At 58.2% G+C, this 24,602-nt stretch overlaps 8 protein-coding genes and 1 pseudogene across 9 annotated transcripts; all 9 read left to right on the top strand.

Moving 5' to 3' along the window:
• Positions 1–179: 179 nt before the first annotated feature.
• Positions 180–1,742, top strand: LBRM_19_1060 (conserved hypothetical protein; the record flags this gene model as incomplete). The annotated part of the gene is made up of 1 exon (XM_001564152.2): positions 180–1,742. The coding sequence occupies one exon, from the start codon at positions 180–182 to the stop codon at positions 1,740–1,742; it is 1,563 nt and encodes a 520-aa protein (XP_001564202.2).
• Positions 1,743–3,499: 1,757 nt separating this feature from the next.
• LBRM_19_1070 (putative transporter) lies at positions 3,500–5,020 on the top strand (the record flags this gene model as incomplete). Its single annotated transcript, XM_001564153.1, has 1 exon — positions 3,500–5,020. One exon carries the CDS (start codon positions 3,500–3,502, stop codon positions 5,018–5,020), a length of 1,521 nt encoding a protein of 506 aa, XP_001564203.1.
• A 1,042-nt stretch (positions 5,021–6,062) lies between these two features.
• On the top strand, positions 6,063–6,770 carry LBRM_19_1080 (putative SNARE protein; the record flags this gene model as incomplete). The annotated part of the gene is made up of 1 exon (XM_001564154.1): positions 6,063–6,770. The coding sequence occupies one exon, from the start codon at positions 6,063–6,065 to the stop codon at positions 6,768–6,770; it is 708 nt and encodes a 235-aa protein (XP_001564204.1).
• A 576-nt stretch (positions 6,771–7,346) lies between these two features.
• On the top strand, positions 7,347–8,105 carry LBRM_19_1090 (conserved hypothetical protein; the record flags this gene model as incomplete). The annotated part of the gene is made up of 1 exon (XM_001564155.2): positions 7,347–8,105. One exon carries the CDS (start codon positions 7,347–7,349, stop codon positions 8,103–8,105), a length of 759 nt encoding a protein of 252 aa, XP_001564205.2.
• Positions 8,106–8,926: 821 nt separating this feature from the next.
• On the top strand, positions 8,927–11,164 carry LBRM_19_1100 (putative signal recognition particle protein; the record flags this gene model as incomplete). The annotated part of the gene is made up of 1 exon (XM_001564156.1): positions 8,927–11,164. The coding sequence occupies one exon, from the start codon at positions 8,927–8,929 to the stop codon at positions 11,162–11,164; it is 2,238 nt and encodes a 745-aa protein (XP_001564206.1).
• Positions 11,165–12,255: 1,091 nt separating this feature from the next.
• LBRM_19_1110 (putative ABC transporter) lies at positions 12,256–14,106 on the top strand (the record flags this gene model as incomplete). Its single annotated transcript, XM_001564157.1, has 1 exon — positions 12,256–14,106. The coding sequence occupies one exon, from the start codon at positions 12,256–12,258 to the stop codon at positions 14,104–14,106; it is 1,851 nt and encodes a 616-aa protein (XP_001564207.1).
• A 2,423-nt stretch (positions 14,107–16,529) lies between these two features.
• Positions 16,530–19,175, top strand: LBRM_19_1120 (conserved hypothetical protein; the record flags this gene model as incomplete). Its single annotated transcript, XM_001564158.2, has 1 exon — positions 16,530–19,175. The coding sequence occupies one exon, from the start codon at positions 16,530–16,532 to the stop codon at positions 19,173–19,175; it is 2,646 nt and encodes an 881-aa protein (XP_001564208.2).
• A 1,909-nt stretch (positions 19,176–21,084) lies between these two features.
• LBRM_19_1130 lies at positions 21,085–21,522 on the top strand (annotated as a pseudogene). Its single transcript has one exon. A coding segment is annotated over exon 1 (438 nt).
• An 825-nt stretch (positions 21,523–22,347) lies between these two features.
• ATG8A.1 (putative ATG8/AUT7/APG8/PAZ2) lies at positions 22,348–22,758 on the top strand (the record flags this gene model as incomplete). Its single annotated transcript, XM_001564159.1, has 1 exon — positions 22,348–22,758. One exon carries the CDS (start codon positions 22,348–22,350, stop codon positions 22,756–22,758), a length of 411 nt encoding a protein of 136 aa, XP_001564209.1.
• Positions 22,759–24,602: the final 1,844 nt, after the last annotated feature.

A 24,602-nucleotide genomic window follows, 5' to 3' on the forward strand; every position in this document is an offset into this window, starting at 1 on the left:
TTGACCCCCTCTGTTATGTTTTGCTCTCTTTTTCCACCTCTCTACTGCGAGACGACATCGCTCCTCACTCGCAAACGGCGAACACATACACCGACGCCCCCCCCCCCTCTCTTCCTCTCCTCTACCGCTTGATAGCCTCGCCGTCCTCTTTCTTATCGCATAAGCTGCGCAGACGCAGAATGGAGCGTGTGGAATCAATGCTGTCGGCGTTGACACCGATCCTAAAGAGGCACCAGTTAGGCAGCTGGAAGCCGGCTGAGGTGGAGCGACTCTGCACGATGCTGAGAAAATACGGTAAGCACGAGCCACAAGAGAAGTGCGGCACATACTGTAACAGCGGCATCACTACCACTGCTGCCTCTCTCCCTTCCCCCTCCAGCGCTCCTTCACCGCCGTCTAGTAGGGACGACAACGTACAAGGCGAGAGCGACACCGATGAAGAGGCATTCGTCGGTGCGATCAGCGAGGTGGATCGCTGTCTCAACCTCGTTCGCAACTTCCTTAAGCGCCGTATGCCGTTCGGTGTCGTGGTGGAACCGACTGTCCCTGCTGGCATTGCAGAGCCGCAAGCACCGCAATCTAGTATCACTGGCACCTCTTCCAAGAAGCGAGCTCGCTCTCCGAGCGGCGAGGCTCGAGTATCCGCACCAGCGAGCAACGGTGTCCATAGCGGCGCTGCGGTGGTTGCGGCGCCTGTGTACGCTGTGGATGCGTTCCTGTACTCGGAGGCCGACATCGAAAAGCTTGTGGAGGCGAAGAAGGTAGCACGGGAGTACTGCTGCCGCTGTGGCAGCACAGATATCAGGCTGTCGGAGTTTATTACTCACTCCTTCTCGCAAGATCAACTCCTTTACCTCAGCTGCTTTCTCCTCCCGCACCTTCTCGAGGTAGTCGTTGCGTCTGACGAGGCATCGCGACCGCTCTCCATTGTAGACGTCGGCTCTCGGCTCGGCATTGTGCTGTGGGCGTGTGCGTTTGCGCTCCAGTGGGGCATACTCGCACCACAGCGGTCTGTGGCCGCGGCACCAGAAGTGCAACTCGTCGGCATTGAGTTGGATGCGACGTTTGTGAAGATCTCCCAGGACACGGTACGTCGCTTCTTCGCACCGCGGCGCCGCCACGCACCGAAGCTGAGCTTGCCCCTGCAGACCGCTGGGGCGGACGACGTGAGTAGGGAGCTGGCGGATGTGTCGTCCAGTATTCAGATCCTACAGAGCGACTGCTTTGAGGGCGATGCCGCCGCTGCCCTGTGCAGCAGCGCTCTTGTTGTGATGCACAACGTGTTTGAGTACTTCTGCGCCTCCGCGGTCGAACACGCCCGCTGCTGGCTGAAGCTGCACCGCCTTGTGCACCGCTCTGGGCAGCTTCTTGTGTGCAGCCCAGCGCTCGAGGTAACATTTGGCGCCTTCACGGACGAAGTTTGGTTGCAAGCGTGTCAACTGGAGAATGAGAAGGACGCAGGCGCCACCTCGACGCCGCTGGCGTGGTTGGAGTCGTACGTGGAGCCGTTTGACACAAACGACGTGACCTCCGACTTTCTGACGCTGCGTGCGCTCTCTCGTGAGGGCTGCAACAGCGACGGTGACGGAGCCGTGCACGATGAGAATCAACATGACCATCATCACGGGCACCGTTGTGGTCACCTCCATCATAGCAGGAGCGAAGCAGACGAGGGAGACGAGGAGGCGGTGAGTGAAGCGGTGGAGCAGATTCAGCGGATCTACGTGTACCGTGTCAAGTAGCGCCTCCAAGAGGGAGGAGAAGGTGCTGCGCTCACGGCCTCGGTACGAAGAAGCAGAAAAAAATGTGGCGCAAAAACAGCGCGCTGGCCACCTCCGTAGCGGCAAACACACCGCGGCACGGGCAGAGTCGCGCCCCACGACACAGGCGCGACCCTGTGTGAACGGGGAAAGGGAAAAAAAGCGGTGAAGGCTGATCGACAACGAAAGCCGATTCGATTAAGCTGAAGAGGCATGTGGTAACAGTATAACAGGGGGGGGGGCGGCGAAGAATAACACGTACACACGTACGGACATAAGATGCCTCCTGCACCGCCTCCCCCCCCCCGCACCTCAGCGTGCCTCTCTTTTTGGTTGTTTTGTTTGCTCTCTGCTAACCCCTCAAATGAATCAAGCGCAGCCAGCTGCAACGCAACCAGTGAAGCTCGGCACTAGGCAACAAGGGAGCAACATCAAAGGAAGAAAAAAAGACTCGTGGACGTCAGTGAGTGCGGTCATGTTCATGGCCAATGCTTCGCTCATTCTTGGCGCAGCGTTCTGCAGAGCTCCTATATGCGCCACGTCGGTTTACACTTTGCGAAGCTACAGACAACAGCTTTCCTCCATGCCGCTCACCAGTCGACCAGTGACAAGAAGGAAACGGCACGCCCAAAAAGGGCCGCTGGCAGCACGTAAGCACTACTCCACTACTTTGCATCTTTCTGTCAGACCTTTTCCCTTCTGCTCATGCCCAACACTTTCCGCTCTCTTCACTTTCACAAAGCGAGGCTGGAAGCACATACACACCACCTGTGTCGTATCTTCTTCTGTGTACCGTGTACGAGGGGGCTGCCGATCTGGTGTAGGACCCTCGGTCGCACTTGTGTATCGAACCACGCACACATCAACACTGTTGTTTCTGCTTCTTGCCGCTGAGTCGTCTCCGCCTGCCGATCCGGCCGAACCCTCTCCCTCCCTCCTCCATCTGCTCCGTTCTGGGGGGGGGGGATCATACTCCGACCCAAACAGCGCAATACACAAGCAAGGGGGAGCAATTAGGTGTGTGCCTTCTCGCCTGCACGTGCACCATCAGCGCCTGTCGCTTTTTCGTGAGCCTTTGCGGTGTGCTCCTGCTTATTCATATTTGACCCTACGCCGTGACAAGCAGCCTTTTCCCTTAGGGGGTCCCTCACAGCTGATTCGAGCACCGCTTCGGTTGTCATCAGCCTCTTTTTTTCTCGACTTTTTCTTCTCTCTCCCTCAGTAGTCATTCTGCCGTACCCTCGCGTTGCTTCACGCTCACTGGCTCCACCATTCTGTGTAGGAGCAGAGCACCCCCACAAAGCCGCGCGAGTTTTCGTTTTTTTTTTTGTTTTGTGTGCTTCATTCTGTCGCTTTTTTGTTTTCGTTTTTTGCTTCGCTCCGTATCGTCTTCATTTTCGTATTCCCGTGCGCAGCGGGGTGTTGGCTGAGACAAGTGCACAGAGAGAGAGGGGGAGGGAGAGAGACGCACGCGTGAAGCGGCACTTATTTCGCAGTTTGCTGTCATATTCCCCGCTATCGCGGTTTTGCTTTTCTTTTTTTCCCCCCTTTTGTTGTGCTCGTTGTTGTACGACAAGGTGGATCCTTTCCCTCCCCCCCCCCCCCCCCTCTCTCTTCCACTGCGCCAGAGGTACGTTGATCAGTGCCATTACCACCATCGCTCCCGACCTCCACGGACGGCAAGGCCAATCAGCCCATCACCCACGACACAAAGGAAAGAAAAACACCCAGAAACGAAAATGGTGAACTCTTACACAGAGTTGATGCTCATTACCGCCACGACGGTCGGCAAGATCATGCTGTGCTGTATTGTGGGCCTGGTCGTCACGCGGTACTTCTCCACCCCAGAAGAAAGCTTAGTGGGTATTTGCTTCATTGCCATGAGGGTGTTCATGCCGTGTCTTTTGTTTTCAAGCCTCTGTCTGAGCGTGACGTGGGAGCAGCTGAGCAAGTTCTACTGGGCGCCACTGTTCGCCTTTCTGCCGATGGGCCTCGGCTTTCTCTTTGCGGCGTTGCTGCGTGTGTTTCTCACAAAGGAGTACCGCTTCGTCGTAATCCTTGGCAACACCTTCCAAAACAGTCTCACATTCCCGCTGAGCATTTTGATGAACCTCAAGGGCATTGAATGGTTCACCGGCACTGCAGTCACGGACGCGCAGGAGTACATCTTCCTATACAACGTGGTCTGCTCGTTAGGCTTGTGGGCTATCGGTGACCCCATGATCGCCAACGCGAAGAGGAAGGAAGTGGAGTTCGAAGAGGCGATGGTAGCCAGACGGCGTCAGCACCACGAGAGTAGAAGCGTCAACAACGAAGCCGACGCTTCCGAAGACCGCAGGTTTTCCCGCCCACTCGAGCCCCGTGACGACGCCGTCGCAGAGAACAGGGAAGAAGAGGAATTGTCGGTGCGCACAGCGGCAGCGCCGCAGCGGCACGGTGCCACCGCGTGCGACCAGCTCAGGTGGTACCGACCGGCGCACGCCAAGGATAAGCCAATCACGCCACCTCGGGGATCCCCCATGATTGCACTGAATGGTGAGATGAACGTCGAAGATACGGAGGAGAGGCCGATGGGATACCGTCTCAAGCGCCTGGGCCTGATGGCTCTCAAGTCGATGAAGTCCCCAATAGTGCTGAGCAGCATCGTTGGCATCATCATCTCCCTTACACCGCCACTTCGGTGGCTAGTGAAGAGCCCTCTTGGCGAGCCCTTTGTCGGTGGCATGGCCCTCGTCGGCAAGGGTGCCATTCCGCTGCAGCTGCTGGTGCTGGGCGCCTCCATTGTTGCCAAATCCTCCAATGACGGCCCGGCATCCTCGACTAAGGAGGCGGAGGCGGCAACGTTGTCGCCCGCCATAACTGGCGTGCCGCTGGGAAATGCAGACGGCACCATTCTGGACGTCTCCGCATCGCAGTCCGACAAGACGAACAGCTATGTGCGCTGGGTCACCTCAAAGGTGCCACCGCAGATTATTTTCACCTGGTGCACAGTTTTCACGCGACTGGTGATTATTCCGTGCATTTGCTTTCTTGTCCTGCATCTTCTTGTGAAGGCGGGTCTCATGCCAAACGAGAAGCCATTTTTGCTCTCGATGCTCGTGGCCACCATGTCTCCGACCGCCATAAACTCGACACTGATCTGCATCATGCATGACTATCATGCCTGTAGCTACGCGCGCATGATGTTTTTCATGTACCTCAGCAGCATCATCACGGCCTCCATGTGGCTCTTTGTCTTCACTGTATACCTCAAAGACTAGGCACGCAGTGCGCCAAGACCTGCAAAAGGAGGGAGTGTGAGTGAGTTGGGAGGTACGGAAGCGTCATGTCTGCTGCTCGGTGGATGTCTACGCTTTTTGCGCTCGCACGCATATTGGGAAGGGCAAATCGTCTCGGTCGACCCCCGCAGTGTAATCGCCTTAACGAAAAACAACGAAACCGAACAACACGATTAGGAAGCGTCGCACCAGCGAAGCAAAGTTTGTGATTATTAGTGAAATCAAAGTTTAGGCACACGTCCCCCCTCCGTTCAAGCATCGTATCACTGGGCAGTGAAGGAGGGCGAAAGAGGCGGAAGAGGAGAGGGGCAAGGGGGGAGGGTATAGATGATGACGTCAGCACCTGGCCGTGCGCATGTCTTGTACTCGTCGCCCTCTTCCCCCCCCCCTCCTGTCGCTCTCTCTAATTTCACTATGTACACGCGATATATCCTACCGCAGCCCCACTGATTTCAGCTGTGTACGCGAGCGTGGGTGTGTGTGGGTGTGTGGGTGGGTGGGTGTTAGTGTTCATTCCAAGCAACCACCTTCTCCATGGAAGCATGGCGCAGCGCTCCTCTCGGCTAAAGCACATTCGAACTTCACTCCCCCTCTCACCACCCTTCCCCTGCCTCTTCTTGTACGGCACTTACAAAGCCGTGACGCCTCTCCTCCTCCCTCCCGGTGGTGACGGGGCTCCTCGCGTTGCGGTGCTCTCTCCCCTCCTCTCCTCTGCTTTTATGGTTCAGGGGGACGTCCAACACAGCCAGGTGTGTTTGCGAGCTGTCTTCTCGGGGCGCGTCTACGTTGAGCTGCTGGTGCGCCCGCCGTCTGCGTGTACAACCTTCCCTCTCAAGCGAGAGCTCAACAAAGCGCTACAAGGAATACGCGCATCCTTGGTGGAATCCTGCCGCTCTGCACATCCGATCACCACCACCCCCGCCACTCCGAGGGGCGGAGCGCACAACTCAGCTTCTCTCTTCTTCTTCTTGCGACTTCGAGAAAGGAAGCAGAGATACGCGCCCAACTAACGGTAGTCGTTCACATGACAGCGGTGGCTGACGCGAGCGGCACCGTGGAGGGGGAACTCCGGCAAGCCAAGGAAACCCTGAAAACCCTTAGCACGCTTGCCGAGCAAGCCGAGCGCGGCGCCACGGTGGACTACGACTTGAGCCAGAAACTAATGCGCGAGGTCACCGACCGCGTGCGTCCTTTGGCACAGGGCACGCTGCACGGCCTCACCGGCACCACCGCTGTGCCCTCCAGCCGCGCCACGCTGCACGCTCGAGCCGGCGCCGGCAGCTCGCAGAACGTTACACCGCTTCAACGGCGACGCGCCGAGCAGGTTCTGTCGGAGGTGAAGTTAATCGAAGCGACACTGCACCGCTACGCCAAAAAAACACAGCAGCAGGCCACCTATGTGTCAAGCCTGAAGTCGCTTCTCGGCAACGGCGCCGAGACGCACCGCCAAGACTACGAGGCGATGGACCACCTGGAGCGCGAGAAAAAGAGTCTGCAATACGCTCGGCAGCGCATGCAGGCAATGGAGTCGGAGAGCCGCGAGGTGCTGGCGGCCCTGCAAGACCAAGGCCGCCGACTCGGTGGCGTAGGCAACAAACTGAGCAACTTGCTAGAGACGCTGGGTGTGTCAAACACAACGATTCTGCAGATTGTGCGGCGGAACGAGGTGGATGCGTGGCTGGTATACGGTGGGATCGCACTGCTCCTATTCTTCTTGTGGTACATCTTGTAACTGAAATGCTCCCCTCCTCCTCCTCCTCCTCCTGCTGCTGCTGCTGCTGCTGCTGCTCATGTCCATCGAGCAAGAGAAGCGCTTGCTGGATGCATCAACCTCGTGTGATCAGGTTCTTTTACGCATGGGTGTATTGTGTGGACTTCTGTTTGTTTGATGATCGTTCCCAGCCCCCCCCCCCTCTCCCCCTGCACTTTCGCTGCCTCGCTTCTTTCGGGAGGAAATCTGCATTAGCGTACACATGAGCATCGTCAGCTGTTGTCGCGCCCTCTCCCCCTCCCCCTCTTTGCCTTGCTCTTCATCTGGCGCCTGGGGAGTGGTTCACCGCCGTGCTTTCTTCGCTGTGTTGCTGTTTGCCGATCAAACTGAGAGGTCACTTCTTCTCCAATGAGCTGAAGTAATTAAAGGGGAAGAAGAATCAGTCAGGCAGACGTGCACCACACGCGCGCACAGAGGTGAGCAAGAGCAGCAGCCTCTTTGACCGTTGAAGTACTCCTCGCCACTTTTTTTTCTGCTGCTTCTGCGCGGGGCCCTTTTGTGTCTCTCTTGCCAGCACACTCCTGCGCACAATACGCGATGGAACTCGGTCAGACGCAGCGGCCGCGCGCGCCGGCAGAACCATTTAAGGACTACGAGCCGCGCCACAAGTGCACCGTGTGTTGCGGCCTCCGCTGCGCCGCCTTCACCGGCTCGGCCACATTCTGCTTCTCCCTCATCTGCAATGCATTTGTGCTTGGCGGTCGAGTGACGGACGGACGCGGCTGGCGTGGCTTCTTGAATAGAAATTCACTTATCGCTCTGCCTGTCGCCGCCATCACCTTCACTCATCAGGTACTCCTCTCGGAATCGCTGTGGAGCAAGAACAAGAAGACAGTAGCGCAGGTAAACACCCAATCCACACTGTCGAACATGTCGCTCTGGGGCTTGGGCACAGCGCTGTGCACAACTGTGTCGCGCCGCTACCTGCCAGCGCGTAGCAGGGCCTACCGTCTTGCTCTGTGGGAGTACCACCGGACGCGCCGCGGCTGCGCGAATCCGTGGATGCCGACGGTGTTCGGTCGTGTGACAGGGGACCTCGACTGGTATAATGTGATGTGGACGCTGACGTTGTACCACCTGCTGTGGGGCATGGTGTCGGTCATGCTAGAGAAGGAAGTAGGCGCGCACTACGCCATGTTCTACCGAAACGGGCAGTACAGCCGACGGTGCTCGCCACGGTGGAGGGAGTGGCGTGAGGTGGAGGTGCGTCGTCATGTGGACACCGAGCAGGCCGTCGCGCCGAACCGATGGGGTACGTTTATCACGAATGATAAGTGGCGCACGCGCAACTTTTGACTCGGTGCACGACTGCCTCAGGGGTACACCTTGCACACAGAGGCAATCGTGTGGACCCCCAGCAGGGTGGGCGTGTCGGGGGGACGCGCGCGCGGCCGCGGTGGATGCAGCGCGTAGGGGGGGAGGGGGAGTCAACCAATCCCCGATGACCTCCCTCTTTCAGTCTTCTCCTGCCCGAGTATCGTGCGCGTGCAGGTGCTAGTCGTATGCAACTGATCATGTCTCTCTTCAATGCCTCAAAGGCCAGACAAGAACGCCTGTATGGGTTCACCAAAGCAGAAAGCAGTTTCAACTTTGCAAGCGAAAAGACCACCTCGCACGCTTGAGCTGCATCCCCTTCTTTCACTAAGCCAGAAGACATGCTGAGTGTGCTTTGTGTCAGCCTAGTGGGGCTTGTGACTTCTGATTTGGGGCCTTCTATGCGATGACGAGTACGCGTAGCAATTTTACTCACTCGCCGAGCTGCTACTCACCCGCACATGTTCGTCCCTGACTTGTATTGCTTTCCTGCACTGTCCTCTTGTCCACCTTCCGCTCCCCTCGTATCTTCACCTCTCCTGTGTTGTTCTTTTCCTTGCCACCTACGCGCACCGCACACACACAAACACACACACACGCACACATCACTCTCGCTTTCGTGCACACATGTGCTCTTTACTTTCATAAAACACATCCGCTACCATTCGCAGAAGCTGTGTGTGTGTGTGTATACCTGTGCGTCTACGTGTGATGGTGCCTCCATGCATTGACCGCCATTCTCTCTTTCGATTCTCCACCCCCTACCCCCTCCCCTCACCTTCCCGATTGCAAAAGTATCGCCCATGTCCGAGGTGTTGAAGCTGGAAAAACTTCTGCGGAAGCAGACGACGTCCGACCACGTCGAGGCCTCGAGGATCGCCTCCACAGCGGAGCGCATCTTGTCCCTGGAGCCAAACCACGTGTACGCGATGCAGTGCAAGTCTGTCGCCCTGCTCCACACTAGGCGGTTCACTGCTGCGCTGAGCGTACTGGAAAACCTCCAGCGCCAGAAGACGCCCTTCAGAAACAGCGCAACCTTCCACTTCCACAAGGCGTATTGCCATTACCGCCTCATGCAGTACGCCGAGGCCAAGGCAGAGCTGAGAGAGCAGGAACAGCAGCAAAACAAGCCTATGACCACGGCAGCCCGTCACCTACTGGCTCAGATCCACTACAACCTCGAGGAGTACGCTGAGGCGGCCGCCATGTACGCGGCACTCGTGGCCGACAGCGCCTACCGCGACGAAGTGGAGAAACAGGAGCTGCTCACCAACTACACAGCCTCACTCTCCGCCTGTGCGCCGGAGAAGGTTGCGGCGGTGGTGCGTGATGAAGCGGACGAGAAGACGCCTGACCTGCTCTTTAATCTTGCCACCGCGCAGGTGGAAGCGCACAACTACGAAGGCGCGCAGGCAGTTCTGCTTCAAGCAGAACAGCTATGCGCCGCCACCTTCCCGAAGAGCAGTCTGCGCTCTCTGCAGGGCGCGCTTGCTGCCGGCAGTGAGGTGCTGCGGGCACAGCTCGGCGTCCCGCTCGTGGCATCGACCAGCATCGGTGGTGGTAGCTCCACAGAGATCTCGCCGGAGCGCTGCTTCTTCAACGAGGTGAGCAGCAACTGGGTGCAGCAGGCGTATGTCGCCTTCATGTGCCACCGCGAAGAGGACGCGCGCCGCGTTGTTGATCTGATTTTTACATACAAGCCGAGCTCCGCCATCACAAGTGCTGTCGCCGCCATCCTGTACACGGCTCTGCAGCGCAACGCTGATTTTTTCGACTCGCACCGCAAGCTCAAGGCGGCCCAGCACGTCAAGGTACTATCGCGCCTCACCTCGCGGCAGCTCATCGCCGTGCAGTACAACACTGCCCTGCTGCAGCTGAGCGCTGGCGCCCTCGACCGCTGCGCCCGCACGGTGGAGCAGATGGAGAAGACACACCCGAACAGCGACCTCACGTACTCGCTGCGTCTTATGCTGGCTGTGCGCGAGCTCAAGAAGAAGAAGGCGGTGCCAGGCAACCCGTCATCGTCCGCCTCGAGCCCCACCAGGTTTGCGACGGACAGCGCGCGCAACGTGCAGGAGTGCGTGCGCAACTACGAAGCAGAGGTTATGCGACGCCAGGGTCTTGGCAGCTCGGAGGCAGAAAACCAGAAGCGCCACCGCTTTATGCAACTCATCACTGCCCAGCTCTTTCTCGAAGAGGGAGACTTGAATCAGGCTGTGGAGACATTGCAAGCGCTGGAGGACTCCGCAGTGGCGCAGCGTCCCACGACGGTCATGACGATGGCCGCCTGGAAGGCGCAGATCGGCGATGTCGATGCTGCCATGGCGCTGCTGCGCGAGCGGCTCACTGCCACGGCGGGTGGCTACTCTGCTGCAATAAAAAAGGCAGTATTACTCTGGGCCGTCCGCGACCTCGCCATGGCTCGCGGCCTCTACGCCGCTGTGGGGCAGCTGCTCAAAGCGACGCAAGCCGCTGACGCAAACCTGCAGAAAGACCGAGAAGTGACGGCGCTGCTGGTCATCTGCCTTGCCGAGACGGACGTGGCTGCTGCGAAGCGCGTCATTGGCACCCTGGACGCAGACGCCGCTGCTGCGATGAGCGGCGCTGGTAATAGTGGTCGTCCCGCACCGTCGGAGAAGCAGATCGAGGCGCTGGTGCGCGATAACCCTGGCGTCGTCGCCATGAACGAGCTTGGCTACCGTCGCGTGACGGCGGTGGACCAGGAAAGCGCTGCCGCTACTGGGGGCCGCGCCGTCAGTGGTGGTGGCCTACCACAGCGCCGTCGCCGCCCCATGCGCCGCCCTGCGAAGAACATGGAGGGAAAGCCTGATCCAGAGCGATGGATTCCGATTTCGACGCGCTCCTACATTAAGGACCTGCCGGAGCGGCGCAAGAAGGAGCTGAAGCGGCTGCGCGCCATTGAACAAGAGCAGAAGCGCCGCGCCGCAGCAGCAGCAGCGGCAAGTCAGAAGCAAAGGAAGGTCGAGCAACCGCAGCAACCACAGCCAGACGAAGCCTCCTCTGCAGTTGCAGCTGTGTAACGTGGCAACGCGACTTTGCACGTAAGTGTGATCTGTGTTGTAACGTTGGTGCCGGTCTATTGTATGGGCAATGCGCCTCCCCTCCCCCCCCCGCGGCCCATTATTTCTCTGATTGGCTTCGCGCGGGTGCAGCGCACAGAGCGGAGCTCGGTGCAGTGTGTCCCTTGTGCTGGCGCATTGCCTCGGTAATTTTCCTGTTGTATTGTGCTGTTCTCTGCCCTGGTGAAAACCCATGATCATCCTACTATGTGTGTGTGTGTGGGCCTCCCGCTCCTCCACCATCACTGCCGCTGCCACGATGATCGCGAGTGGATTGCACAGGTGAATTACGCCAAACTCGGAGTAAAGAATCTCTGCTGAACCGTGGGTGTCCTCTCTCCCTCGCATTCGAGTACACAGCAGCTCGTCGGGTGATTGTGCACTGGGAGAGAGAGAGACGTTGGCGGTGAAGAATACCTCGCCTTTGGGGTAGCGTAGGGGCCCCTCTTTCGAGCAAGACACACATACGCCCTCCCTCCATATACGGGCGCATTCAAGGCTAGATGAGCTCAATGGTGGACAGCAGGTTTGGGGGGAAGGTGGGGCTCATCCTTTCTTTCGCTCAGTATGGAACGTAGCGCTCCTCCGCGAATGAGGAAAAGCGCTTCACCTATTCTGATACAAGTAAAGACTTCTATGACTTCGATCGACACATCAAACAATCCCCCCGCCCTCTCTTTGTGCCTCTGATGTGCCCACCCCACCCCACCCTTCTCCCCACTCTTCTCGATCTCTGTTCTCGGCGCTGACGACCGACGCGCACAACGCAACACTACCATGTATGCGCACGGTGTACGCGTGCCTGTCTGTGTACTGGCATACGCACACCACCACCACCACCAACCGAAGGCCCTCAGGGGATTGATCCACATACGAAGAGAGGCATACGTAAACACGTATCCTTCCTTCTCCTCCCCCTCCCCCCCCCCTTTCCTTTCCTTTACCATCTGTGTTGAGGGTGCGCACTGCTTTGCTTCTTTCCATCCTATCGTAACCCTCACAGAGTACGGGCTGCACCTCCACCCCCCCCCGCTCTTAAGAACGAAGGCACAATGGGCAAACCAAAGTACCTCAAAAAGAAGCAGGCCGCCGCCGCCGCCGCGGACGCGGGCTCCGAGGATGGCGCGGACAGGGATATGAACGACAGCACTGCCATCACAAACGGTTCGACGACGACAGCTGAGAACGTGCCTGCCAAGAAGACGGCAGTTGGCGAGGCGGAGCCACAGAGCTCCGGCGCCATGGTGTCCTTTGCCGACCCCGTCTACCGTCAAGGTGTGAACGACATCCTCGTCGAAAAGATTGACATCAGCTACCAGGGCAACGCCATCCTAGAGAACGCGACACTCAACCTGGTGAGCGGGCACCGCTACGGTCTCGTGGGTCCGAACGGGTGCGGCAAGTCGACGCTGCTGCGGGTGCTGGGCTGCCATGAGATTCCCTTCCCGTCACACGTGGACCGCTACTACGTTTCCCAGGAGGTGGAGGCGTCCGACATGCCCGCGCTGGACGCCGTGCTCGCCGTCGACAAGGAGCGCGAGAATCTCGAGGCAGAGATGGAGGACCTGGCGCTCGGCGATCAGGAGGACCCGCGCGTGCTGAGTCGTCTGGATGACATCTACAAGCGACTCGACGAACTCGACGCCGACACGGCGGCCGCGCGCGCTGGCAAGATTCTGTTCGGTCTCGGCTTTACGAAGGAGATGCAGCGACGCCCGACGAAGGCCTTCTCTGGTGGCTGGCGAATGCGCATCTCGCTGGCACAGGCGCTGTTCATCAACCCAACTGTGCTGCTGCTGGATGAGCCGACGAACCACCTCGATATTGAGGCGGTTGTCTGGCTGGAGAATTACCTCAGCAAGTTCAAGAAAACGCTCTTCATGGTGTCGCACTCGCAGGACTTCATGAATAACATTTGCACCGACATTTGCCACATGCACCTGAAGAAGCTGAACTGCTACGACGGCAACTACGATCAGTACTGCACCACCCGCGAAGAGAAGGAGAGCAACCAGATGAAGAAGTACCAGTGGGAGCAGAACCAGATCAAGAACATGAAGGAGTACATTGCTCGCTTCGGCCACGGTAGTGCCAAGCTCGCGCGTCAGGCGCAGTCCAAGGAGAAAACGCTGGCGAAGATGACCCGTGGCGGCCTCACAGACGCGGTCGTCAAGGACAGTCGCATCAACTTCGACTTCCCGTGCGCCGGCCCGCTTCCGCCACCAATGCTGCAGTTCCGAGAGGTCTCGTTCAACTACCCGGGCCGCCCGTCCCTCTTCCAGAACCTCGACCTCGGCGTCAACATGGACTCTCGCATATGCCTCGTCGGCCCCAACGGTGCTGGTAAGACGACCCTGACGAAGCTCATGTGCCGCGAGCTGGAACCGACCACCGGGTACGTGGCAAAGAACGCGCACTGCGTGATGGCCCGCTTCCATCAGCACTTTGTGGACCAGATTAATATGGATCTGACACCGCTGGAGTGGATGCTACAGGAATACCCGGAGGTGACACAGCCGCCCATCCTGCGCAGTGCCCTAGGTCGCTTTGGCGTGTCTGGCAAGGCTCAGATGACACCGATGAAGATGCTCTCCGACGGACAGAAGTCGCGTGTGGTCTTCGCGTGGATAGCCTACAAGCGCCCACATTTTATCATCCTCGATGAGCCGACAAACCACCTGGATATCGAGTCCATCGACGCCCTCGCGGACGCCATCAACAGCTTCGAGGGTGCCGTCGTGGTCGTCTCGCACGACCTGCGGCTCCTGGCGCAAATTGCGGATGAAATCTGGATTGTTGAGAAGGGCGAGGCGAAGCGGTTCAATGGCGACATTGCCGACTACAAGGAGCACGTGCAAAATGAGGTGAACCGTATGATGCAGAGCTACGCGGCCTCCCTGTAAGGCGGAGAAAAGGAAAAGCATAGAGAGAGAAGAGAGAGAGCTCACGCCCACGATGGGGTGGTGCAGCTCGAGGCGCGTTGCTGTCTTCCCTCGCTGATTTACTTGTTGGTTTTTGTTCGTTTTCGCTCTCAAGTGTCAGGTGCGGAAGAGAGGAGGAGCGAATGCGCCGCGTATCGGGTGAAGCGCGCTTCACAGAGCCTGTCGTGAGTCCCGCTCACCCCCACAAGCATAGAAATGTGTCAGCCACCGCTCCAAGGGGAAGGCGAGCCTTCGCCTCTTTGGTGTACACATTTTGGAGGAAGTCCTTGTGGTACTGGTTAGGAGATGAGGCGCGATAGAGAGAGGGGGGGAGCTGAGTTCATGGTGATCTGTCGTGAGTCACGTAACGGGTCGGCGCCGTACAGCAAGACATGACAGTGGTTAGGTCAAGGCAGATTTTGGAGAAGTAGGAGGGAGGGGGGCGAGGAACCTGCTTTACATGTGCTCTGGGCGCGTCTCTAAGCCTCTCAACCTTCTTCGGACTCCCATGAGCCGCTCACCCAGCCTCCTCTTCTTGCCGGTGTCAAGCCTCAACTTCATGATTTCCTCCCGTGTATAGGTCTCTTTCCGTCCTCATCGTCTCCTCTCAACTACCGCCCTCGTTGAGGCGACTGTGTAGGTGCTTGCCCGGATGCTTAACTTAACCGATACCACTGCCAAACATCCTTTCTTGCTATGCGTTTGCTTTGACGAAAGGGAGAGCGGTAGTGATGTCTGTGGAGTCCAAAGAGTGAGAGTGTATGAGGGTATACAGATGGCTGAACAGGAGTGATAGTAAGCGGCCAAGAGGACGAAAAGCAACGCGTGCCCTAATTCACGGAGACACGCTGGGGACAACGCGCAGTGTGGTGTGGCCAGAGGGTGTCGCTACACCCTTTCATCGCACCGCATGTTCGCCAGCGATGTCGTGCGAAAAGTTGTGCTCCATACGCCTTCGCTGTGCTTTCTTTTTTTGTGCGTGTGTGCTTTAGCTTGGCAAGCCGCAGGGTAATCTTCGTCTGACATGCTTGGCTCCCCAACACCACCACCACCACCCCTCGCCTCCCGCAGCACGCGTCCCCCCCCCCCCACTCCCTCCACCCCACACCGCATCACTCCATGCGAAAAGCTCTTCTTGCAAGGCGGCGCTGCGGCTAATTCTAATCGCCTTTTGTTGGTGGTGTTGTTATGGGTCTTTATGCGAAGTCCCCCTCCCTCTGTGCTGCCTTGTTCACCTCCCCCCCCCCCCACCCACCCACTCACTCACCTCGCCTATTCAGTGGTTCAGTGGCCACGAACACAAAGCTAAAACGAATCTGCGTGCCTTTGGGCTTGTTTGGTTACCCGCTTTGTGTGTGTCGTGCTCGTCGTATGCAGGACGATGTGTCGTGTACTCTTGCCAACGTGGTGTATGGCGGAGAGAATCGAACGATAGAACAAGAGAGAGTCGAGTCGTCGTGGGTCCTTTACGCCTTTTTACGTGCTCCCCCTCCCCTGCCTCAAAATCGCCTCGCGATGGCGAAGAGCGGGGACGCCAACAGGCCACGACGCACGCGGCAGGATCCGAAGTGAAGACGACACCATATCGGACACGTTAAACGAAGAAGCAAACAAAGAGAGATGCAAGCAAGACATTGTTTTGTTGTCGTTGTTCCGCACCCTTGGGGGCTCAAGACACACACACACACACCGGAGGAGGGAGGGCGCGGAGGTGGGGCGACAGCGCAACATTACATCGAAGACAGCAGCGCTGCATCTCTACTACTTCTCTTTGTTTTTCTTTTCGTGGCTCATCCTCTACTTTTCATGTGAAGCCGGAGAAACAGTACCCCCCCCCCTTCCGACCGGTCAGGAGGAAGAGGGGGGGTTATGGTGTGCAGGCGCCCCTACGTGTTGTACCCCATACAAGATGCCTTGGCCGTTGCTGCCCGCTTCCCGCTCCGTACCCTATCCCTTCCTGTTTGTTTGTCTCCCTCAACCCTCTTCACAAAACACATACGCGTACATTAACACTGCACAATGGTGCACTGACGCCTTCCGTTGGCGGTTTCCGGAACCCACCGGCTCCCCTCCCCCTCCCCCACTGCTTCCCCGTCGATCCCCTGTGGCTGCGAGCGAGCGTACACATACCTACATGCGTCGGCATACTTTCAACATATTCCAAATCGAAGGCGTGCGCGGTTCTTGTACTCTTCGACGGCTCTGTTTGGCCTAGCCCATCGACCACTTTCCGCGCATACACTGCTGACGAACTCAAGCTCAACCAACATCTGTGGCGCGCCCTCGCCTCCTCCTCCCCCTCCCCGCCCCCCCCCCCCACACACACACACGCACGCATATACAGTGCGCCCTTGCGCTAATTATCCCGTGTCTCCCTCCCCCTTCCTCTTTACCTTATTGAAGCCATGCCGGTTCACTACAGCGAAGCAGTGGAACTCGCCATGGCGGAGGTGTGTCCACCGCGTGATGCATGGGATGCTGCCGACTTTGACCCAGTGGTCTACCTGAACAGTCTCTTCCCTGACGAGGCGAGTCTCGGCGCGCTACCAGCCTTTCTCGACGAGGCGAACGAGCGCCTCCGCAAGGCGGAGAATCAGCTTCTAAAGGCGGTGGAGCAGCAGGCAAGCAACGCGTCGAATGCGGAGAGTGACCTAAAGGGGGCCAAGGAGGCGGTAGCGCAGCTTTACGTCCGTGTGTCCGAAATCAAGTCGCAAGCGTCGGAGAGCGAGGAGATTGTGAAGGATTTGTGCCACAACATCTGCGAGCTCGACGTGGCCAAAACAAACCTCACGTCCAGTATCAACACACTGCGCTCCGTGCAGTTGTGGATGCTCCAACTGCAGGTGCTCTCCTCGTCCTTTGAAAAGCGCCGCTTCTTACAAACGCGTGATGCCTTGCAGGAGGCTCTCAAGTACTCGGCCATGTTCGAGAAGATGAAGGACATCCCGAAGGTGAAGGAGCTGAATGACAAGCAGACCCAGCTGTGCCGGCAGGCGGAGTACTACATCCGCAATACCGTCTTTGGCGAGCTGAACTTGGAAACAATTGATGAGAACCTGATGGCTGAGGCGTGTGCCTTGGTGGATCTCATGGAGGAGGAGAGCAAGAAGAAGCTTCGAGACCGCTTCACTGACAAGCTTCTCGAGTCCTACTCGCTGCGCTTCAAACGCGGCACGGACGACGCCAAGCTGGAGCGGACGGAGCGACGCTACGTTTTCTTCCGCGGGCTGCTGGAACGCTACGACAACGTCTTCAAGAACGTCTTCCCGCGGCACTGGTGCGTGCCACAGGAGCTGTGTGTCACCTTCTGCCTGCATACAAAACAAGAGCTGGACTACGCGCTACGTGAGGCCGCTAATAAAATTGACGTAGTCGTGCTCACATATGTCATTCAAAAGACGATCGACGTCGAGCGCGACCTCACCCAGATGATGACGTGGAAGGACGAGTTTGCCGGCAAGCGGGAGCTGCCGGTGTACAAGTACAACGGCATGATCCTCTCCGCCTTCAAGAAGCACATGGGGCTCCTCGTGCAAAACGAGGACCGCCTCATGCAGGAGGCCCTGGCGCAGCCGCTCATCGGCAGCGGTGACTCGTTGTGCTCCTGCTGGAACAGCATTGAGGAGGAGGCCCGCAGTGGCACGTACCTGCCCATCGCTGAGGACATCTTCGTCTTCATCAAGGAGAGCCTTAAGCGGGCGCTGCGCATTGCGCAGCAGGATGTTCTTCTCGAGATGGCCGAGGTGTGGCGCCGCCATCTTATCGAACTCGCGCAGGCAATTAGCTCACTCTTGCCCAGCCCGGCCGTCAACCCCCTCGAGCGGCGTCGCGCCTGCATCATCTTGAACACGGCCGACCTGTGCCAGTCCACGAGCCAAGACCTCGGCGATGAAGTGTGCACGCGCAGCGAGGCGCCACCGCGGGAGGTGGCGTTTGACCAGGTGAAAGAGGCCTTCTCCTCCGTCTACACAAAGTCGATTCAGTCGATCCTGCAGGGACTTGAGCTGCAGCTGGCGCCAATGCTCGTGGACTACGGTAACGGCGGTTTCCTTGCCAAAAAGGGCACCGCTTCCTACAACGCCAACAGCAACGGCGCGGCTGATGAGTCGAAGCTTGTGCGTGACATGACTGCCACCGTACACGACGCATTTCTGGGCTGCGCCGCGGTGATGCCGCCCACAGGACTACGTTTTCTTCTCGATAAGGTGGCGGCAACGTTCATCCCGGAGTATGGCAACACGCTCTACCGTCTACGCAGGCTGCCGGATGATGGTGTCAGCTGTATGCGTGTCGATGCGGCGGCGCTGGAGAAGACATTCTTGCAGTTGCCCAACTACAACGACCCTGCCCGCTTTGCCGCGTCGGCTCTGACGGGGTACATGCGCCTGGTGCGCAGGGAGTTTGACCAGCTGAACCGCGCTCTGAAGGTGCTGCAGGTCGACGCGCGCACCGACGCTTTTATCGACGTGTACTACGAAGTTGTTCTGCCGGAGAACCGGTCGATTCACAACTTCGTTCGCCTGGTGGAGCTTAAGGGACTGCGGCGCGAAGATGTGCGGGCGTGGGTGGCCACCCTGTCAAAGCGTGGCGTCGTGGAGGCAACGAAGCGGGACCTCCAACGCGAGGCGTCGCTTGGGCTTTCCACTGGCGTGTCCTCCAGCGCTAGTGCCACCGGGGCAGCAGGGAGTGCCACGTCCATCGCCAGCGGTGTTGGTCTGAACTTTGCGGCGCTCTTCACACGTGATGCATCCGCTTCTCTGGCGCCATCGCGACTCCCCCACACAGGCGCGGCGCCGTCACCCACCACCGGAGGTCACTTTTCCCTCTCCAACCTCGTTTCCACCATTGGCAGTGGTGAGTTGAACAACACAGCAGTGAGCAGCGATGGCGCACGAGCGACAACCTCGAGGGAAGGCACGACTGCCGCGGTCGCCGGAAACGGCGCCGCGGAGGAGGAGGGCCTCGGATCCATCTTTGCTACGGTGGCGCGGAACACGGCCACCTCCATGAACTTCTTGAACAAGTTCAAGCGTGGTGAGGGAAAGTCATGACGCAACGGGGGATGAGAGGTGGGGCACAAGGCTTCCTTGGTCGGTCAAACTAGAGAATTACTGGAAAGCCACGCTGCTGGACGACGTGGGTAGCACAATGACAGCGAGGCCGTCACGGCTCGCACGTGGGACGAGTTTCGTTTTTCAAGTGCTTTTTTTAGGTGCTATTTTTTTTTTTGCTTCCTTTTCCGCTTCTCGTTGCGTTGGCACACGCGCGTGTGTGTGGGTGGCGGCTGTGCAGCTGCATGCCTAACGTGTGCCTCTACATGACTATCCCGTTCGATCGGTTTCCCGTGACACGAAGCAATCGCCCGACAACGACTCGAAGACACGAACGATGACCACACAGCAAAACTTTCCCGTCCTTTCGAGGACACTGAGAGCTGCACATATGGCTGGGGACTCGGTTGCATGTACCTTCCTCTTATGCATCCATTTCTCTTAGCACGTAGTCGATCTGCACCGCCACTGTACACCACTAGGAGTCCGGCAGAAGGCGCGGTGCTTAAACAGCCGAGAAAAGGTCCCCGTCTCGTTGTTGGGCAGACAGGCTGATCTCCGCTGCCGCCAATGGTGATACTTGTCGGTTCAGGAGGCGTAGCGACAGGCAAGTGCCTCTCAGGGCCCGAGAACACGTCTACCCTCCTCATCTATGTGGATCTGCCTTTACCCCAACTTCACCTCCTCAGCACTGAACCAATGAGATTTTTTCATACAGTTGTACTCCCTCCCTCTCCCGCCGTCTTCCTTCTATAATTCTACGACACACGTACACCCGTCTGCTAAAATGAATCGCTTCACCGCCACCCTCCACCATCCTCTTACTGTCTCGGCGCTTTCCTCGCTTTACCGCCCTACCCGCGCACCTGGCCACTACTGCATGACCCCTCCCCCCACCCACTCGTCACCACCACCACCTCCTCCCCCCTCCTCCTCCTCCTCCTCTGCCCCCGCACCACCACCACTGCGGCAGACACCAGCCGGCGCACCCTAGCACAGCACCCCCTCCCCTCCACCATCCATCATGTCCGCCTACCAGAGCAGCAACACCGCCGAGGCACGCCGCGCCGAGTGCGCGCGCCTGCAGGCCAAGTACCCCGGCCACGTCGCTATGAGCGCTTTCCTGGCCGACTTTGCCGTTCACTGCTTTGCCAGCGAATCTGGCGGTATCTAACCAGCAGCGCTTCTCGAGTGGATGCGCTGTAGGACGTAGGTGGCGCTCCTGATCATCTCACTGGACGCTATGTGATCCATATTTTCGTTATGTGTGCCTTTGCACATGTGTCTCTTCCTCTTTTTCTTTTGGAAGCCTGCGCAGCCACTTGCATGGATCGTCTCAGGCGTCGTGCGGTTACTGTGCTGCGCATACGGCACCTGCCGTGCCCTACCTGCTATCATGTGTACACGTCCTAATTGCGTAATGAAGAAACGAGCGAAAAACGCAGCAAGGCGATGCAACTGCTTGCAGTCCACAGCCAGGGTGAGTGTTTTTTGTGTTCTTGTGAAGGGCACTATTGTCGCGTGAATTCTCAGCAGTGATGGTAGTTTCCGACGCTGCAGGTGTCTGAGGCTGGTCCCTCGGACTAACCGTGCGCCCCTCTAGTGTCTGACTCTGCCTATGATGGCGCCACGAGTTTTTTTTTTTTGAGTTCTTTCCTGTCCTCCCGTACACCCTCACGCAGTCATTGACACCCTTCTTTCTCGGCTGCCATCCGCGTCGTCTCTTGTGAGTTTCGTTTCCCTTATACTCGTTTCCCTCACTCCATGTGCACTTCGCTCGTGGTAAAAGGTCCGCCGTCGTTCTTTCCTCTTGCCCTCTTCTCGCTGCTCGCCGTATCTGCGGGTCTCTTGACCGCTCTCTGCCCTCCGTGTATCTCTCGCTGTTCGTAGCCTCCCAAGCCAGTTCTTGATGCGGACACTGTGGAAAGCACTAGTGCTAAGTGGCGACTACAAGACGGTCTCTCACAAGGCCCTCCGCGGCGAGTGTAAGCAGCCGCTGGCAGAACACCACGGCGTGGGGCCCATCGTCGTCGAGTCGGTCAACGGCTGCGTGCAGCTCCTGTGCCGGTGACGCGGCGACACAGTGGTGGAGCCGGAGGTGACGGTGCTTGGCGTGGTGGTACTGGCCTGCGCGAAGCTGGGTATGGTTGCTGGCGACTCCTCGCCTGCCCCTGACACGACGCTGGCGGACGTGCACGACCCATGCCGGCACGACGACAGCTTCCTCTACGCTGTCTGTAAGGGTGAGGCGTCGATGGGGACACCCCAGATCTAGTGCGTGAGCAGCACCCGCGAGTATCTGCAGGGCACCCTGAACAACCTCGACCTCATAGCCGGCCTCTTCTGAGCTGCATCGCCTGCTGCAAGGGCTTGTCGCCGTAAAGGCTGGGTACGGGCAAAGTTTGCTTCTGCGAAGCTGATGCACGCCGCAGCGCCACGGCAGAGACTGGAGCACAGTTTTAAAGGGCAAGCTTTATTCCCCACCCTCACTCCTCCCCCCCCCCCCCGTGAAGCGTTTGTTCTGCCTCACCATTTCTCTGCTTGCTTCTTTATGCGCGCTTGTTTTGTTCAGTTGAACCCATTCACGCCTCCACACGCCGTCTCTGTGTGGAAGCCTCTCTCCCTCTCCTCCACTCTCTCCCTGCGTGTGTAGTGGCAAATCCCATTACGATTGTTGTTGTTCTGTGTGGATGTATAGAAAAATCGCTCGTGGCGCTGTCTCTTGGAGTCTTTCCACCCCTGCTCCGGTGCGTGCTGCTAGTGCCGGTGGTGCTTTTTCTCTCTCGTCCCGCTACCGCCTCCCATCCCAACCGCTCCGCATGCGCGAACGGACGGGCCTTCTTGACTTGGCACCAGTAACCTGTGAGGGCTGCTCTTCTAAGACGGTGCTGAGTAGCAGAGCGTCTGCCACTAAAAGTTGATACTCCGCCTGACTGATGCCCACTTCCTCTTCCAATCTCTCTGACGCGCACTCCTCCCATAAATATGCATCTGGGAACCTTCTGCGCTCACACTGCTAGAACTGTTCCCCCACCCCACCACCCACCCCGCCAACGCCATCCCTCACGACGCGAACGCACGCCCTATTTCCGCATCGTCCTCTCTCCAAAGCACCCGGTATCCCTCGCAGATCACTTACGCCACCTCAACCCTTCTGTCCCACCCTGCCCGCATGTCTGTGTACCGATCGCTGATCTCCGCGGACGCGCGCCGCGCGGAGTGCGAGCGTGTGTGCCGCGAGCACCCTGAGCAGGTGCCCGTGGTGGTCGAGTCGGCCAACTCGAGCCACATCCGCTTCCTCGCCATGCCGCGCGATGCGATGGTAGCCGACCTGGAGGCTACGGTGCGCCAGACGCTGGGGGCTACAAGCAAGAAGGTGGCGCTGGCGATCGAGGGCTGCAGCCCTGCGGCGATGACAATGGTTGGTGACATCTTCGACGCCTACAAGCAACCCGACGGCTTCCTCTACGTCTCGTGCGCGCGAGAGTCGGCTATGGGCGCCAAGGACGTTTGCTGTGTTGGCGATACAGGCAAATTTTTTGAGGACATCGAGAATAACCCGAACCTGCTTGGCTCCATGTAAGCTCCGCCGGACTCTATCACGGATGATCCTTCTCTTATGGTTCACGACTCCAGGCGGCATTTTGCAGGTGGAAGGCTGCTGCGTCGATGTATACCACGAATCTGACACGCCTTTTTTTTGCCCGTCTGGTCACCTGTCCCAGTTTTTTTCGCCGTTCGCGTGTCACGCAGGACATCTCCGAGTTGGGAGAATGGCGCGGGTGATGCGAGCGCATCGGGTTTGCTTCCTTTTTCCTCTCACCTTCTCTCCTTTTCTTTCTTTTTGCCCTCTCTTTCTGGCACTGCCAGCCCCCCTTCCCACCCCCCTTTTGCCTCCTTCACCTGTCGTTGTCTTCCCCCCACCCACCCCCTCCTTCACAGAAAAGCGTAAGGACGGGCTCGCATCATTTGTGTGTCGGAGGAGGGGGTGGGGGGAAGGATGGCGAGCGTATAGGGTGACGTACTGGACGGGGTGGAGATGGAGAGGGGCCATCGCCGCACCCCCTCGCTTCCTCTAGTGCCTCGTGCAAATTGTCCCGGTGACGTAGCCGAGGGTTCGAGCCGTAGCCCTACGCCGCTACGAGGACGAAGGCACCATGTTTGCCTCCACACTATTTGGTGCTCCTCCCACCTTGTCTTACGTACCGCTCTTGTGGGGGAGAAGGCAAGGTCACGTGTGCTTCTCTCGGTGCACTCCTGCAGTTCTGGCTACCTCTCCCCCTCCTCGCGCTCGCCTTACCGTACTCCTCTACAGTCTCTCGCTCGGCTGCTGCGGTCGATGTACGTTCGTATTACTCCCGTGGTGACTGTGTGTGTGTGTGTGTGGGTGGGTGGGTGTATCTCTCGCTCATCCAAAACGCACACATCGGGATGCGACGTGGACATGCACCCACCCTGCGCCAAAAAACTTCTGCAGCGTGCAGATACGCAAGGTGGTGGTGGGGAAGGGGGTCATATTGTTTCCTTCCTATCTTCTCCCCTCGACATTTCTTTTCCTGCGGTGGTGGTTTGTTTGCTCGCACACCACAGCCCCTTGCCCCCCTCTTCGTGCCTCCTCCCTTTCGTCTCTCTCCCACGTGTTCGACGCCCGGTGCGTAGGTCGATGAGAACAAGTGGTGAGTCGTGCTGTCGACTTCCTCACATGCCTTTATATAACATGACGCTGTCCAGGGAGACCAATGCGCAATATTCCTTTGGCTGTTGTTGCTCCGTTTGGGGGGGGGGGGAGGGTTTGCTTGTTTCCGCTCCTCGGAAAGCCCAAGTGAGGAGCAGGAAGGTGAAGCAGGGCTCCCGCCCAGCCTCATGTTGACCTTCTTGCTCTTTTGCTGGTGCCCTCTGCGCGTGGGTGCGTGAAGTCATTTCCCCCCTTTACACTCCCTCCTCTTGGAACCTCGCTTGCTTCAACTCTCATTCTCCGGCCCACGCCCATGTGTCTAGTTTACTTGGCCCACTTTATGTTACCCTCTTCAAGCCTCACCTTCCCATTATGGTCTCCCTTACGTCCCTTTCTCCATGTGGCTCACCTCGTGGCTCTCCCGTTTCGTCCCTCCCGAAACAAACTCGCGATGTCCTCACCAGTACCCGTTGTGCTTCCCAGTGAAAAACCTACATCGCTACGTGATGCTCCATCATGCCTTTCCACTCAACTCTCTCTCTCTCTGTATGTGACTGCCTTCCACTTCACCTTCACCACCTACATACACATTCAGCGACACCCCGCTCCATAGTCCCTCCGACGTCCTTCAGCCCCACACACCACCCACCCCAGAATAAAAAAACACATCACCTTCCATACCACCTCCTCTACACTCGCTCGCCTGCCCATCCACGTTCCCTTTTCCCCGATATCAGAGGAGGTCCNNNNGG

This window comes from Leishmania braziliensis, chromosome 19 (assembly GCF_000002845.2).
Source record: "Leishmania braziliensis MHOM/BR/75/M2904 complete genome, chromosome 19".
NCBI lineage: Eukaryota > Euglenozoa > Kinetoplastea > Trypanosomatida > Trypanosomatidae > Leishmania > Leishmania braziliensis.